General features: G+C 39.2%; 2 protein-coding genes across 5 annotated transcripts in view; one reads left to right on the top strand and one right to left on the bottom strand.

Annotated features, from left to right (window-relative positions):
- The window catches only part of LOC136880962 (reticulon-1-A), a 574,503-nt gene extending 563,857 nt beyond the window's left edge, over positions 1-10,646 (bottom strand). For both annotated transcript variants that reach the window (XM_067153514.2, XM_068229191.1), the window contains exon 1: positions 9,166-10,646. In XM_067153514.2, coding sequence (XP_067009615.2) covers positions 9,166-10,480 — 1,315 coding nt within the window. In that variant the 5' untranslated portion in view covers positions 10,481-10,646. The remainder of the gene's footprint in view (positions 1-9,165) is intronic.
- The window catches only part of lace (serine palmitoyltransferase long chain base subunit), a 234,107-nt gene that overhangs the window by 81,287 nt on the left and 140,785 nt on the right, over positions 1-12,035 (top strand). For all 3 annotated transcript variants that reach the window (XM_067153519.2, XM_067153521.2, XM_067153522.2), the window contains exons 2-3: positions 10,819-11,035; positions 11,530-11,706. In XM_067153519.2, coding sequence (XP_067009620.2) covers positions 10,862-11,035; positions 11,530-11,706 — 351 coding nt within the window. In that variant the 5' untranslated portion in view covers positions 10,819-10,861. The remainder of the gene's footprint in view (positions 1-10,818; positions 11,036-11,529; positions 11,707-12,035) is intronic.

The raw sequence follows: 12,035 nt of genomic DNA, 5'->3' as shown, positions 1-12,035 counted from the left end.
CAATCGACTGTTTAGCCTTTGTAGGCGACCTTGCAATTCTCTCTAATTCTCTTGACATGGCCACGATACAAATCAGTCAACTACAGATGCAAGCAGCAAAGGCAGGGCTTCAGATTTAGTTTGAATAAGAAAGTCCTGGCGGAACAACTGGAAGCCAAAGAGAGGAAGATTTTAAGAAAGACCTCGGGCCCAGTCAAAGAACACGAAGAGTACAGAAGATGACAACAATGAACGGTATCTACACGTGGAGAAGATAACAGACACCATATGCAAAAAGAGAATCTCTTTTTATGGCCACTTGGCAGGAATGTGCTCCAGAAGATCGTCCAATTGAATCTGTGCATACTTTGCGGGAAAGAAAACTGAAGGGATCTGGTTTACAGAGGTAGAAAAAGACCTACAAGAACTAGGGATCTCACATGAGGACATCTTGGAATGCAACTCTTTGAAGAAGAAACTTGGGGAATACCCAAAATGAAAACCAGCAAGAAGTGGACCGAAGATCGGAGGGATGCTCGCCGAAGAAGAATGCGAGAACACTGAGAAAACGTGAAAGATAGAAGAAAGCAATTAAAATAGCATGTCCATAGAAGACCGAAACGAGAATTTAAAAAAAAATTACCACCACAATCAGAAAGAGGCTAACTTTTTACAGACCTCTAAAGAAAAGAAACCTGGAAAGATATGCATATAGAATACTCTCTTCCGGAAAAATGGAAAACTCATCCCTGTTGACTTTTAGAAGTGCACGAAGATATAAAGGAAGTTGGCAAAAGGCCCAAAGAAATTCCAAGACAGAACCATCTTTAGGAAGAAAGTTGCAGATTTGACAGAATCCTGGGAGTGCTCTTAAACTGCAGTGACAGAAGTGAAGTCAAAGACTGAGGAACATTTGGGTAGCCTACTATGTAAAGCAAAAGGTCTAAGCCTCAAAGAAAAATGACAGGTAGCTTGCATAGCCATAGCCGATTGTTTCAATATAATAACAGCAAAAATTCAGTCATTATGAAGAACACAAAAGAGGACAATTTGTAAAGGGCAAGCCCCACAAAGTTGGTGGTAATAATCATTTTAACAGAAAGTACAGCTTGGCAACCACCCTCTCTTAACATTAAACTAAGAGAACAAAATTAGAAAGTGCTCTGACCTTTCAAAAACTGAAAGTATCATTAAAAGAAAGGAAAGGGCCATGAAGGTTGTGAAAATGACAGTGTCCCTAGGTCTAACAAACTTAACACTGGTGGATTTGAAATATATATATATATATTTTGCTATTTGCTTTATGTCACACCGACACAGATAGGTCTTATGGCGACGATGGGACAGGAGAGGCCTAGGAATGGGAAGGAAGCGGCCGTGGCCTTAATTAAGGTACAGCCCCTGCATTTACCTGGTGTGAAAATGGGAAACCACGAAAAACCATCTTCAGGGCTGCCAACAGTGGGGTTCGAACCCATTATATCCCAGATGAGAGCTCACAGCTGCACGCTCCTAACCGCATGGCCAACTTGCTCGGTGGGTTTGAAAGAAAACAATAGTTGACCAAAAGGTCAGGTAAGAAAGATTAATGTAAGGAGCCTAGTATAAGCAATTAGAAGTTACTAGAATCAGCCAGGGTTTCCATGATGGCCAACCCACACTCCCAGGTTGAGAACTCCTAAGGGTTACTCTTTAGTTGCCTCTTACGACTGTCAAGGGATGTCTGCTCTAAACCAGAGAAAATGCTAGAAAACGCTAGCATTATACCAAACTGGCATGAAGTGCCATTATTTGCTCGTAAGTTAATGCTATGCACTGCCATACTTTATACACACTTTTAAACTTCTTCCAGAAGGGTGCAAGACTAGAGAGCAGAGGTGAATTAATTCAGATGTGTGTATAAATAATTTATAATTTCTTAGTGATACAGGACATATTGACAATCATGGGTAAAAATGGTAAAAAGTGATCCCAAGAAAGTGATTTTGTTGAGTGCACATTCAACCTTGAAAATACTGAATAGATAAAGAACAAGATGTGAATTTAGTTGACTATGATCACCTTCCACGTTTGCTTATGGTCTTGCAGTGTAAAACAAAAACCAAAGTGCGTAAATATTTTTTTAACGATTGGCTTTACGTCGCACCAACACAGATAGGCCTAAGTCTCATGGCGACAACAGGAAAGGTAAGGGCTAGGAGTGGGAAGAAAGCGATTGTGGTCTTAAAGGTACAGCCCCAGCATTTGCCTGGTGTGAAAATGGGAAACTATGGAAAACCATCGTCAGGGCAGCCGACAGTGGGGTTCGAACTCACTATCTCCTGAATGCAAGTTCACAGCTGCGCGCCCCTAACTGCATGGCCAACTTGCTTGGCCGCGCAAATCTTTACCAGTATTCTTGTAATTAACCAGGAATGACCATTGTGCTTTGATATTTTAGACAATGACAACTTGAAGCTTGTAAATGTTTGAGCAGTATACTGCACATGCAACTACTCTTATTTCTGAGTTATTAGCTATTTATTTATCTATTATTATTATTATTATTATTATTATTATTATTATTATTATTATTATTTTGCACATGGCTTTTAGAACCAGGCGTATCCGAGGACATGTTTGGCTCACCTGGTGCAGGCCATGGGCGACCTACGCATCTGGATGCATGAAGATGATTATGATAACACTTTCAAACCTGAATGATAACCAGGTACCTGTAAATTCTTACTGCAATCTGCTGGCCAAGCCAGAGAAGAATGATCCATGCAACTTGCACAAATGGTGTAGCTTGGTTTGACCTGAAGAAGGCATCCAATACACTCTCAGAAATAAAATAAACATCTAATCCACACAATTGTGCATACACGGACTGAAAGGTTTTGAGGCAGGGAGAGGGTGAAACTCGGTGTCAGCACATAGTCTACTCCTGTCGAATAATGACTATGATGATGCTTGTTGTTTAAAGGGGCCCTAACATCTAGGTCATCAGCCCCTAATGGTACAAAATGAGAAAATGTCACGACAATTTAAAAGTCCAATATTCATCCACTGACCAGAATTCAAAACGAGATTATGAAGAATTAATGGATGAATAAGAATTTAAAATAATTAGCAGATCCAACTCACAATACTGTAAGTTAAAACTAATTCCAAAATCACTCCACTGACTAGAATTCAAAAAGACGACGATGAACAATGATTATGAACTTAAAACAATCAGTGTATCCAACCCGCATTGCCCCAACTTCCAGAAACCATCTTAAAATAGAATTACTGACGAAGGGATTGCTTCCAAGCACAATCCTGAATCGATGACGCTTGTTGTCTAAAAGGGTCCAAAATCAAGGTCAATGGCCCCTCATAATAGTACTATCGCTAGAAAAGCAGAACCATAGTATTTATCATGTTGCGGTACTAATCAAAAGTAGCGGAGACTCACTGTGTTCCACATTTTATGGTACTACTCACAAGTATTGTATGTCGCACAGGTAACACAGACCTGCGTTTCTTACATAATGGCGCCACTCACAGGCAACGCAAACCCATGGTGTTCCTTACCTAGGTGTACTAATCACGGGCGCCGGTATTCCCGCAGTGTTCCTCACACAGTGGGTACTATTCACAGGCAACGCCCAAATCCGTGGTGTTTCTCACACAATGGTACTAATCACAGGCAACGTAAGACTGTGGCATTCCACATGTAGTGGTACTAATCACGGGTACTGGTACTGTAAACCCACAGTGAACCACTCTCTGCTGCTACTAATTACAAATGTATTGTGTACCTAACATAGTGGTACTATTACAAGATATTAGGATCATTGCGTATTGACGGTTTTCACTTTACAAAGGAAAATTTAATATGTCCTCCTATTCAATAAATAACATAACTCCATCATTAGATGGAGGAATAAAATTCAAACGTATTTGGACTCGTTTGAGCCATCTTCAGTGAAAGAAGAGGGTTAAAGTAATTTACATAATAAAAGCCAAAAATGTGTTAAAAACATAATAAAGGAACAAATGAAAAACAAAAGAGACATGACAAATAGTGGTACTACTCTCAAGTAAAGGAGTTCCCCACGTGATGTACTAATCCCAAGTAGTATCATGGTTTTAAATCAATCATCCCTTGGTTGCATCTTATGGCAGGCAGGAGATACCGTGGGTGTATTCTTCGCCTGCGCCCCCCCTCCTCCACAGGGGGCCTGTCGAATAATATCAAGGGGTCTGCTCAAGGCTTAAACGTCCCCATACAATGGACGAATCAGCTTCATATGCGCTAATTCCACATGAACATAGTAAAGAGGTTTGGAATTTAATCCAGGCTTTTGGCATGCAATCTAGTGATTAGAAATTTTATACCACCACCTCTCCTATCCTGCCTACATCCTGATTATGATCTTTTTCTCCACCAACGGGACTCAAAATGGTTAATCATGATGTCAGACCATAATGACTTGATGGGCTAGTTTTAATATTAAATCATTAGTACGTCTTCATTAAGGGTATTATTTAGTTTAGGTGAAAATTCTGAATTCTTTGTCCAGTGTTGTATGATCATTCATGAATATACATTAGTTATATTTATTTTAGTCTAAAAAGTTTAAAACAGCAACAACACCCTTCAGAAACTATGTGGCACAAGTTGAAGAACATCTACAAATACTTTAAGAGCTTCTGCTTTTGGACTGATTTTCTCTTGTGTTGAGTAATGTGCACCAGTGTGGCACTCGGCTAAATACTAGTATGCGTTTATTATCTGGCACCAGCCAATCCACTCCCATTTACTGGCTCCCAGTTCTGTCAGATGTAATGCCACCTGATTTAAAAAGAACAAATGCTCTAACTGGGGAGTACAAGAAGATTTGCAGAAACTCTCAACTACTGGTACCAGGTTTAGAAAACCTCTCCGCTCTAATACTGCAGAGGCTCAAGTCACATCCCCCAACATTATATGATGGTGTTATAAGGGTTCTACCAACTATGACCCTTTGGAGAAATGGAGAGATCGCTAGACAGCCACCACAGATGTTTCTCTGCACATCATCTTTGGTGAGCACCTTCCCAGCCAACATCATCTACAGTAGTAAACACAGCGCACAACAAACACAGCTGTTTGTTTACTTTCAACCATTCCTTTCATTTCCTCATACAAATTCCACTTCCATCATCTTTCTCATAAGGACTTTGGGAATTCAATTACAGTTTAGAAATGGTTGGCTTCCTAATTTGGAACCGTCACACTGTACAATTTTTACGTAACTATTTAACTTACATTATTTACATACCTTTACAATCAATATTCAATATTCTTTGTCTGAAAATCACTGTTCCGATGAATTGGAACTGCTGTCATTCATGTTGATTACGACTACTTGAAATGAGCAACATTTTCAGACAGTCCCTCTTTCTCCTATTTCTTTTAATTTCTTAATATTTTACTTCGAGAAATTGATAATGCCAGGAGTTGTGCTTTTGATCGAAATCTGCTTGCATGTATTAGCTGTAGAATTACCACAGTTATCCAAGTAAAGTGGTACAATCTTACTAGGCGTGTCTCGTCAGTGGGGCGCGCTGTACAGACTCTGTGACTTTGGCGAATGGAGATGCCGTAGGGAGATCAGGGAAGCATTTTCTTTTCTGCAGGAGTGTTCAAGTTACTTAGATCCTAAGCTCTCTACTATTTATAACAGCTATAGCAGATGTCCCTCAGTCAGTAACCTCTGAAGGGGTTAAAATGTAGGCCTATGCCGACAATGTGGTAATAGCCTCTACGTCAAAAAATGAACTACAGGCAACCTTCAATTGGCTGGAAGACTGAGCAGAAAGAAATGAACTGTATATTAACAAGGGAAAGACCATGTCACTGACCTTCAGGAGAGGAGGAAAACAAGCTGTATTCCATCGTAAGACCCGACCAAAACCTACAGTGACAGACTTCAAATATCTCTGCGCGATGTTTCAAACACCCAGCAATGTAACTTGACACTTTGCACAGTGCAGCAATAAAAGCAACGAACAACATAAAGCACCTCTGCAAATTATCTCTTAGAAGTCCAGCTCCACGGCTAAATGGTTAGTGCGCTGGCCTTTGGTCACAGGTGTCCCAGGTTCGATCCCTGGCAGGATCGGGGAATTTTAACCATCATTAGTTAATTCCACTGGCATGGGGGCTGGGTATATGTGCTTTCTTCATCATCATTTCATCCTCATCACGATATGCAGGTCACCTATAGGCGTCAAATCAAAAGACCTGCACCTCGTGAGCTGAAGTCCTTGGACACCCCCCGGCACTAAAAGCCATACACCAATTCATTACTTAGAACAGACATAAAACTATTCTACGTAAACATATCACCTGTAGCAACATAACTTATGGCAGACAAAACATCTGGGAATACCAAGTTCACACCATTCCGTCTTGTACATGTATAAGCCAGAGAACAGTATTATGTAGAAGAGCTATGGCTAACAATGTTTCTGCCAGCAACAACTGGGCACAAGACTTTCCTGCATGAGCTAATGATAAAAATGATAAAAAGATAAATCTGGACCGACTTCTTTGCCAGTGATGGTACGATTTTTTCAGGACTGGATGCAAGCAAATTATGAGCTATGCCATGTGATAACGAGATTTGCGGTGCACAGCTTTCACCATCTGATATGGGGAAATTCAAGATTTCATAGCCAGGATCAGTTTGCATTAGCAAACACTGCTGGATGATGTGCGGAAGATACAATGTAATGTAGGCTACTGCAAAGAGAGAGATGTTTCCCTGACAAGTTTCTCCACCACACAGTGATGGTGTAATATGTGGTCACAGGCTGCATTAAATATGAAATAAGACTTCATTCATTCATATAGAAGAAATAAAACCGGGCTACTGATCTACACTTTTGTTGCCAATGGCAGAATGATATCTTTGATAAAATTAGTGAAATGGGGGACACTGTAATATTGAAATAATTTACTGGGAGAGCTGTGCCAAAACTGAGCTTCTTTAGCAAAACTTTTTGCAGTAGCCTCTTTCCTTGAGGTCTGAAGGTTTTACATGTATTCTCAGCCTTAACATTTCTCCTCTTACACTTCATAATTTGCTTCTTTTGATCACACCTCTATAGCCAAGAATATACTTTCTACTCGTCTCAATGACCTGAAGTGACGTATTTGCTTTTTGAAGGATTCTGTAACAAGAGAGTTCTTTTTAAAAACTTTGATGGGAACACGCAGAATGTCATAGAAAAAGAATAAAAAAATAAGCAGGGCTATAGAATTTAGATCTACTAACTTGTGTCCAGTTAGGCACTGCCACTATGATACAGCGGAAATGGACCGAAGCAAACTATGAACTACGACAGTCGCAAGGATGGCAGTACATGGATTCCATCATAAATTATGTACAGCACAATTTCACAAAGCAAATAACAACTGTGTTTTCTCACTGTGGGAAGATAAATGTAATTGATATCGCATCATACAAAACAAAAGACAACTGGTGAGAACATGATACTGTATAGGCTTTCGGGCTTATACCGTGTCAAGAAAATAAGGTGAAATTCTTTACGTTTTGCAGAGAACTGTGCTCTGTGTCATCAGAAGAAAATCTGAACTGTCCATGAGAAAGGCTTCTTCATAAAGAATTTCACCTTATTTTCTTGACACGGCATAACCCTAAAAGCCATACAGTATCATGTCTATAAGTACGGGCCGTGAAAGCATCAATGGCAAAATTAATGAGAACAGTAGAGACCTGTAAACTTCAATCTCTTTGCACATTTGTGCATACTGCCTTCATTAATTTACCAGTTAGAGCCGAAAATGCAAAAATGCAATGATTAATATAGTCTGTCATATCCTGATCTGCATTTAGGACAGTCACCCAGGTGGCAGATTCCCTGTTGTTTTCCTAGCCTTTTCTTAAATGATTTCAAAGAAATTGGATATTTATTGAACATCTCACTTGGTAAGTTATTCCAATCCCTAACACCCCTTCCCAGAAATGAATATTTGCCCCAATTTGTCCTCTTGAATTTCAACTTTATCTTCATATTGTGAACTTTCCTACTTTTAAAGACGCCACTCAAACTCATTCGTCTACTTTGTTTTTGTTTTTTTTTTGCTTGCTTTACGTCGCACCGACACAGATAGGTCTTATGGGATAGGAAAGGCCTAGGAATGCGAAGGAAGCAGCCATGGCCTCAATTAAGGTACAGTCCCAGCATTTGCCTGGTGTGAAAATGGGAAACCACGGAAAACCATCTTCAGGGCTGCCGACGGTGGGGTTCGAACCCACTATCTCCAGATTACTGGATACTGGCCACACTTAAGCGACTGCAGCTATCGATATTTGTCTACTGATGTCATTCCACGCCATCTCTCCACTGACAGTTCTGAACATACCACTTAGAAGAGCAGCTAGTCTTCTTTCTCCCAAGTCTTCCCAGCCCAGACTTTGCAACATTTTTGTAACACTACTCTTCCGTCAGAAATCACCCAGAACATACTTTTCCACAGAAAGAAATAAGATGAATAGGATTTAAATTGCGAAGAAAAATGAGCTAAATAAGAAACCTGAACAGAAAAGCACTTCCTACAGTCAGATTTTTCTTTTTCTTGTACTGTCCAATTATAGCAGAGACTTGTAAACATTAATCTCTTTGCACATTTGTGCACATTCCTTTTATTAAATTCCCAGCTAGAAACAAAGTGCAGAAATGCACTGATTAATACAGTCTATCATTCTTTTTTAGGGGAAGAAATAAGATCAATTGGAATTAAGTAACTGCTAAGAAAAATGACTGTAATATAAAACCTGAACAGAAAAACACATCTTACAGATCAGACAAAGTTTTACTAGTACTGTCCAATATCTAAACACAAGTTGAACAATTATGGAACACCAAATAATAATTCGTACAATACAAAATGAAATTTTGTCAACCCTCATCTTATGCATGCAGCTTACAAGATGGATCATGAATTATTTCCATCTAATTCATTTTACATAACTAACAGCTAACTTGTTATATCAGACTTTGGATAGGAATACTTGAAAAAGCAAAACATTAAAAAGCTATAGGCCTAATTGAGAATAAAAGGTTACCTATATAAATAAATAAATAAATAAATAAATAAATAAATAAATAAATAAATAAATAAATAAATAAATAAAAAGTACTTACCAAATGCCATGGCAGCAAGAAAGGATGGTTCACCAATATTTTCAGGAACATGCTTCTCTGCTGGTGGTACAGTCTTAATATCAGTTTTAGGTAGTGAACGAGTTTCAGGACTTGGCTCAGAGACTAGTGGTGTTGGCTTTATGGAAGGTTCAGAAACTGCTTTAGAGATAGGTTCAGGAGTGATGTCAGGTTTTGCAATTTCAGTGAAAAGTGGCTCTTTGTCAGGGTGTTGAAGATTACTTGCTGCAGATGGCAAGTCATCAGATTTCTTGGGTTCATTATCACTCATTGCCTCATTCCGTGCTTTGGTTTGATACTGCTCAAGTTTATCAGAAAGTTGGATATGAGAGGACAAACCAGGAATATCATAATCATCTTCAATACCATCTTCAAATTCGTCTTCCTTTGGAGACTTATATACTTTGGGATCCTCAGGGAGAATATCCACCTGTCTGTCACTTGATTTCACTAATTCTGGCAGTGAATCTGTATCCTTAAAACTGTCATCATCATGAAGATCATCTCTGACATGTGCTGGCAGAGATGAGCCAAGTTCGGTAGGAATACTTAAATCGGTTGGATCTTTCAACATTTTAACAGTATCCAAGTTGGGTTCATGCTGTGATTCATACTTCAGAAACTCTAGGTCATCAGAAAACTTGCTTGATTTTTCGACTTTTGGTACATCACCCTCAGCCATAGCCTCTACCCTTTCCGTGGTCATAAATGATCGTGAAACTGATTTTGGATCAGTGTCAAATTGCTGTAAGGAAAATAAATCTTGTGCCTTCGAAAACAATTTTTCAGTTTCCTGTTTCACAGTCGATGACAGCTCTTCGGGCTGCTGAATGGGAGATTTCTTCTCATGCATGGATACATCGGGCAATACATCATTATCGTTCGTTTTAAATGCATTAGTAATATCAATTATCTTACCGGGAGAACCTGATGGTACTGTCATCTCTTCAATCATATCGGGAGTATTTCCTGCCAACGGAGAATCCAATTTCGAATCACTTAAAAGAGAGAAATCTGAAGAATTTTGACTTTCAGGTGCTTTAGCCCCAGAGATCAAAGATTCTCTGCCAGATCCGCTTACAGACTCTTGCTCAATACCTACAAGCTTATCCAATAATTCCGGGGAATTTTTTCCAGCGGTTTCCTTAACGGGTGACGGCTCTGGTTCCAAATGCTCGAAATCATCAATAGATTCATGATCCCTTCGCATTCCTGTTGCTCCGACGGGCGTGAAGGACGGTATGACATCGCTCAGCTGATTTTTCACGTCTTCCTTCGTTACAGGTGTAGATTCCATAATGAAACTTCAATTGCACTATTTAACAGAACTTCTTTCGCAGAGAACACTGCTTCACTTTCAATTTACCATTTAATAGTAGTCCAAACAGTTCCAGTAGCACGGCTGGTTTGAGCGGCTGTCAAATGTCACGAGCGAACGCCGGTATTATCACATACTCCCTCTAGCAGCAGGATGAGTCATGAGGAGGGGCAGCTATGGATATTTCAAACTTGAGTATTTATATAAACTGTTGGAGAAAAATTTGCATTTATCTATATATATTAATTCAGGTCATATTTAAAAATATTAGTAAAAGTGTTCTAAACATTTATTGTAACTATATTTATTTATTTCAGTCTCTACTCTGACCACACGCTTGCGCAGAACATTATTGCTGCAATGACGCCCAACCCCCGTCTGCGGCGCTCGCGTGCCACATTCATTTCAAATATGGCTGCGAATGGTGTGGTGTGTACCTCTAAGTCAGGCAACCAGAATGGAAAACACGTATTAAATGAAATAAACGGCAAGCATAAAATACACCCAGAACAATGGAAAAATGGAAAAGTAAAGGTAAGGAGTCATTTTTGTTATATATTGTGCATTGTCTGCGTACTAAATAGAATATGCTTTGGAATGTTGTTTCTGTAAAATTCATGACATTTTGTGTTAAACATTTCAATTTATTCAATAATTTGTATAGCGACTGGAACTGCATATTGCATTCTGTCCATCTCAATATGGAAGATTCAGATATGATTTATTATTTCTGCGAAAACGCCGACCGGCGCTCTGCGGTGTGGGGTGTGTTTCTCTAGCCGCTATTATAAAAATAAAACATCAGTTGTTTATAGTTCGTATAACATGGCATGTTGCTAAAATAAGTGTCCAGGTACGGTATTTGGGCATGGATTTAAAAACCGTTGTTCTCACCTAACGTGTGGAAATCTGTAATGTTAATAACGTATATCTTAAGATGGTTCATGTGTGTCTGGCAGTGTTTATTTTGGGGACTGTTCTATATGATTCAGAATTATTATTCGCCTATCTCCTTCCGTATTTTCTAGGAAGTCAAGCAGTCGGCCGATGCATCAGTACCAAGAAGAAGATCAAGGGAATCATTTGAGGAGGTGCCCTTGATTACAGCTGTGATGACATACTTGGGGTTCTATCTACTAATGTTCTTAGGATATCTAAATCAGTTGCTTTTTACACCAAAAGAAGCCAAAGAGATGAATAGAGAGGTATGGTAGTAGTGAATGTAAGTGCATGCGCTTATGATCTGTTGCAGGGCCTTCAATTTGGCTTAAATATTGCATGGGATTGGTAAATTCCCTTATGTAAAATCGCATGTGAAAACTTTCCATCGCTTCATATGTTCTTATTTGAAACCTGTACGGGTTGAACTTTGAAAACAAGAATTGACATAATGTCTTTTCAGCATTATGATTGACAAAGAGTGAGGTTATTAAACAAGACTGCTGAACAATTTCTTTGTTGGGATGCCATGTACAGTTATCAGCTAGTAAGGATACTACTTAATATCCCTCTTAGTATGGTAACTATAGAATAT

Source organism: Anabrus simplex, chromosome 9 (genome assembly GCF_040414725.1).
Source record: "Anabrus simplex isolate iqAnaSimp1 chromosome 9, ASM4041472v1, whole genome shotgun sequence".
Lineage (NCBI taxonomy): Eukaryota > Metazoa > Arthropoda > Insecta > Orthoptera > Tettigoniidae > Anabrus > Anabrus simplex.
The sequence above is the reverse complement of the archived record's forward strand: the minus strand, read 5'-3'. Positions and strand labels throughout refer to the sequence as shown.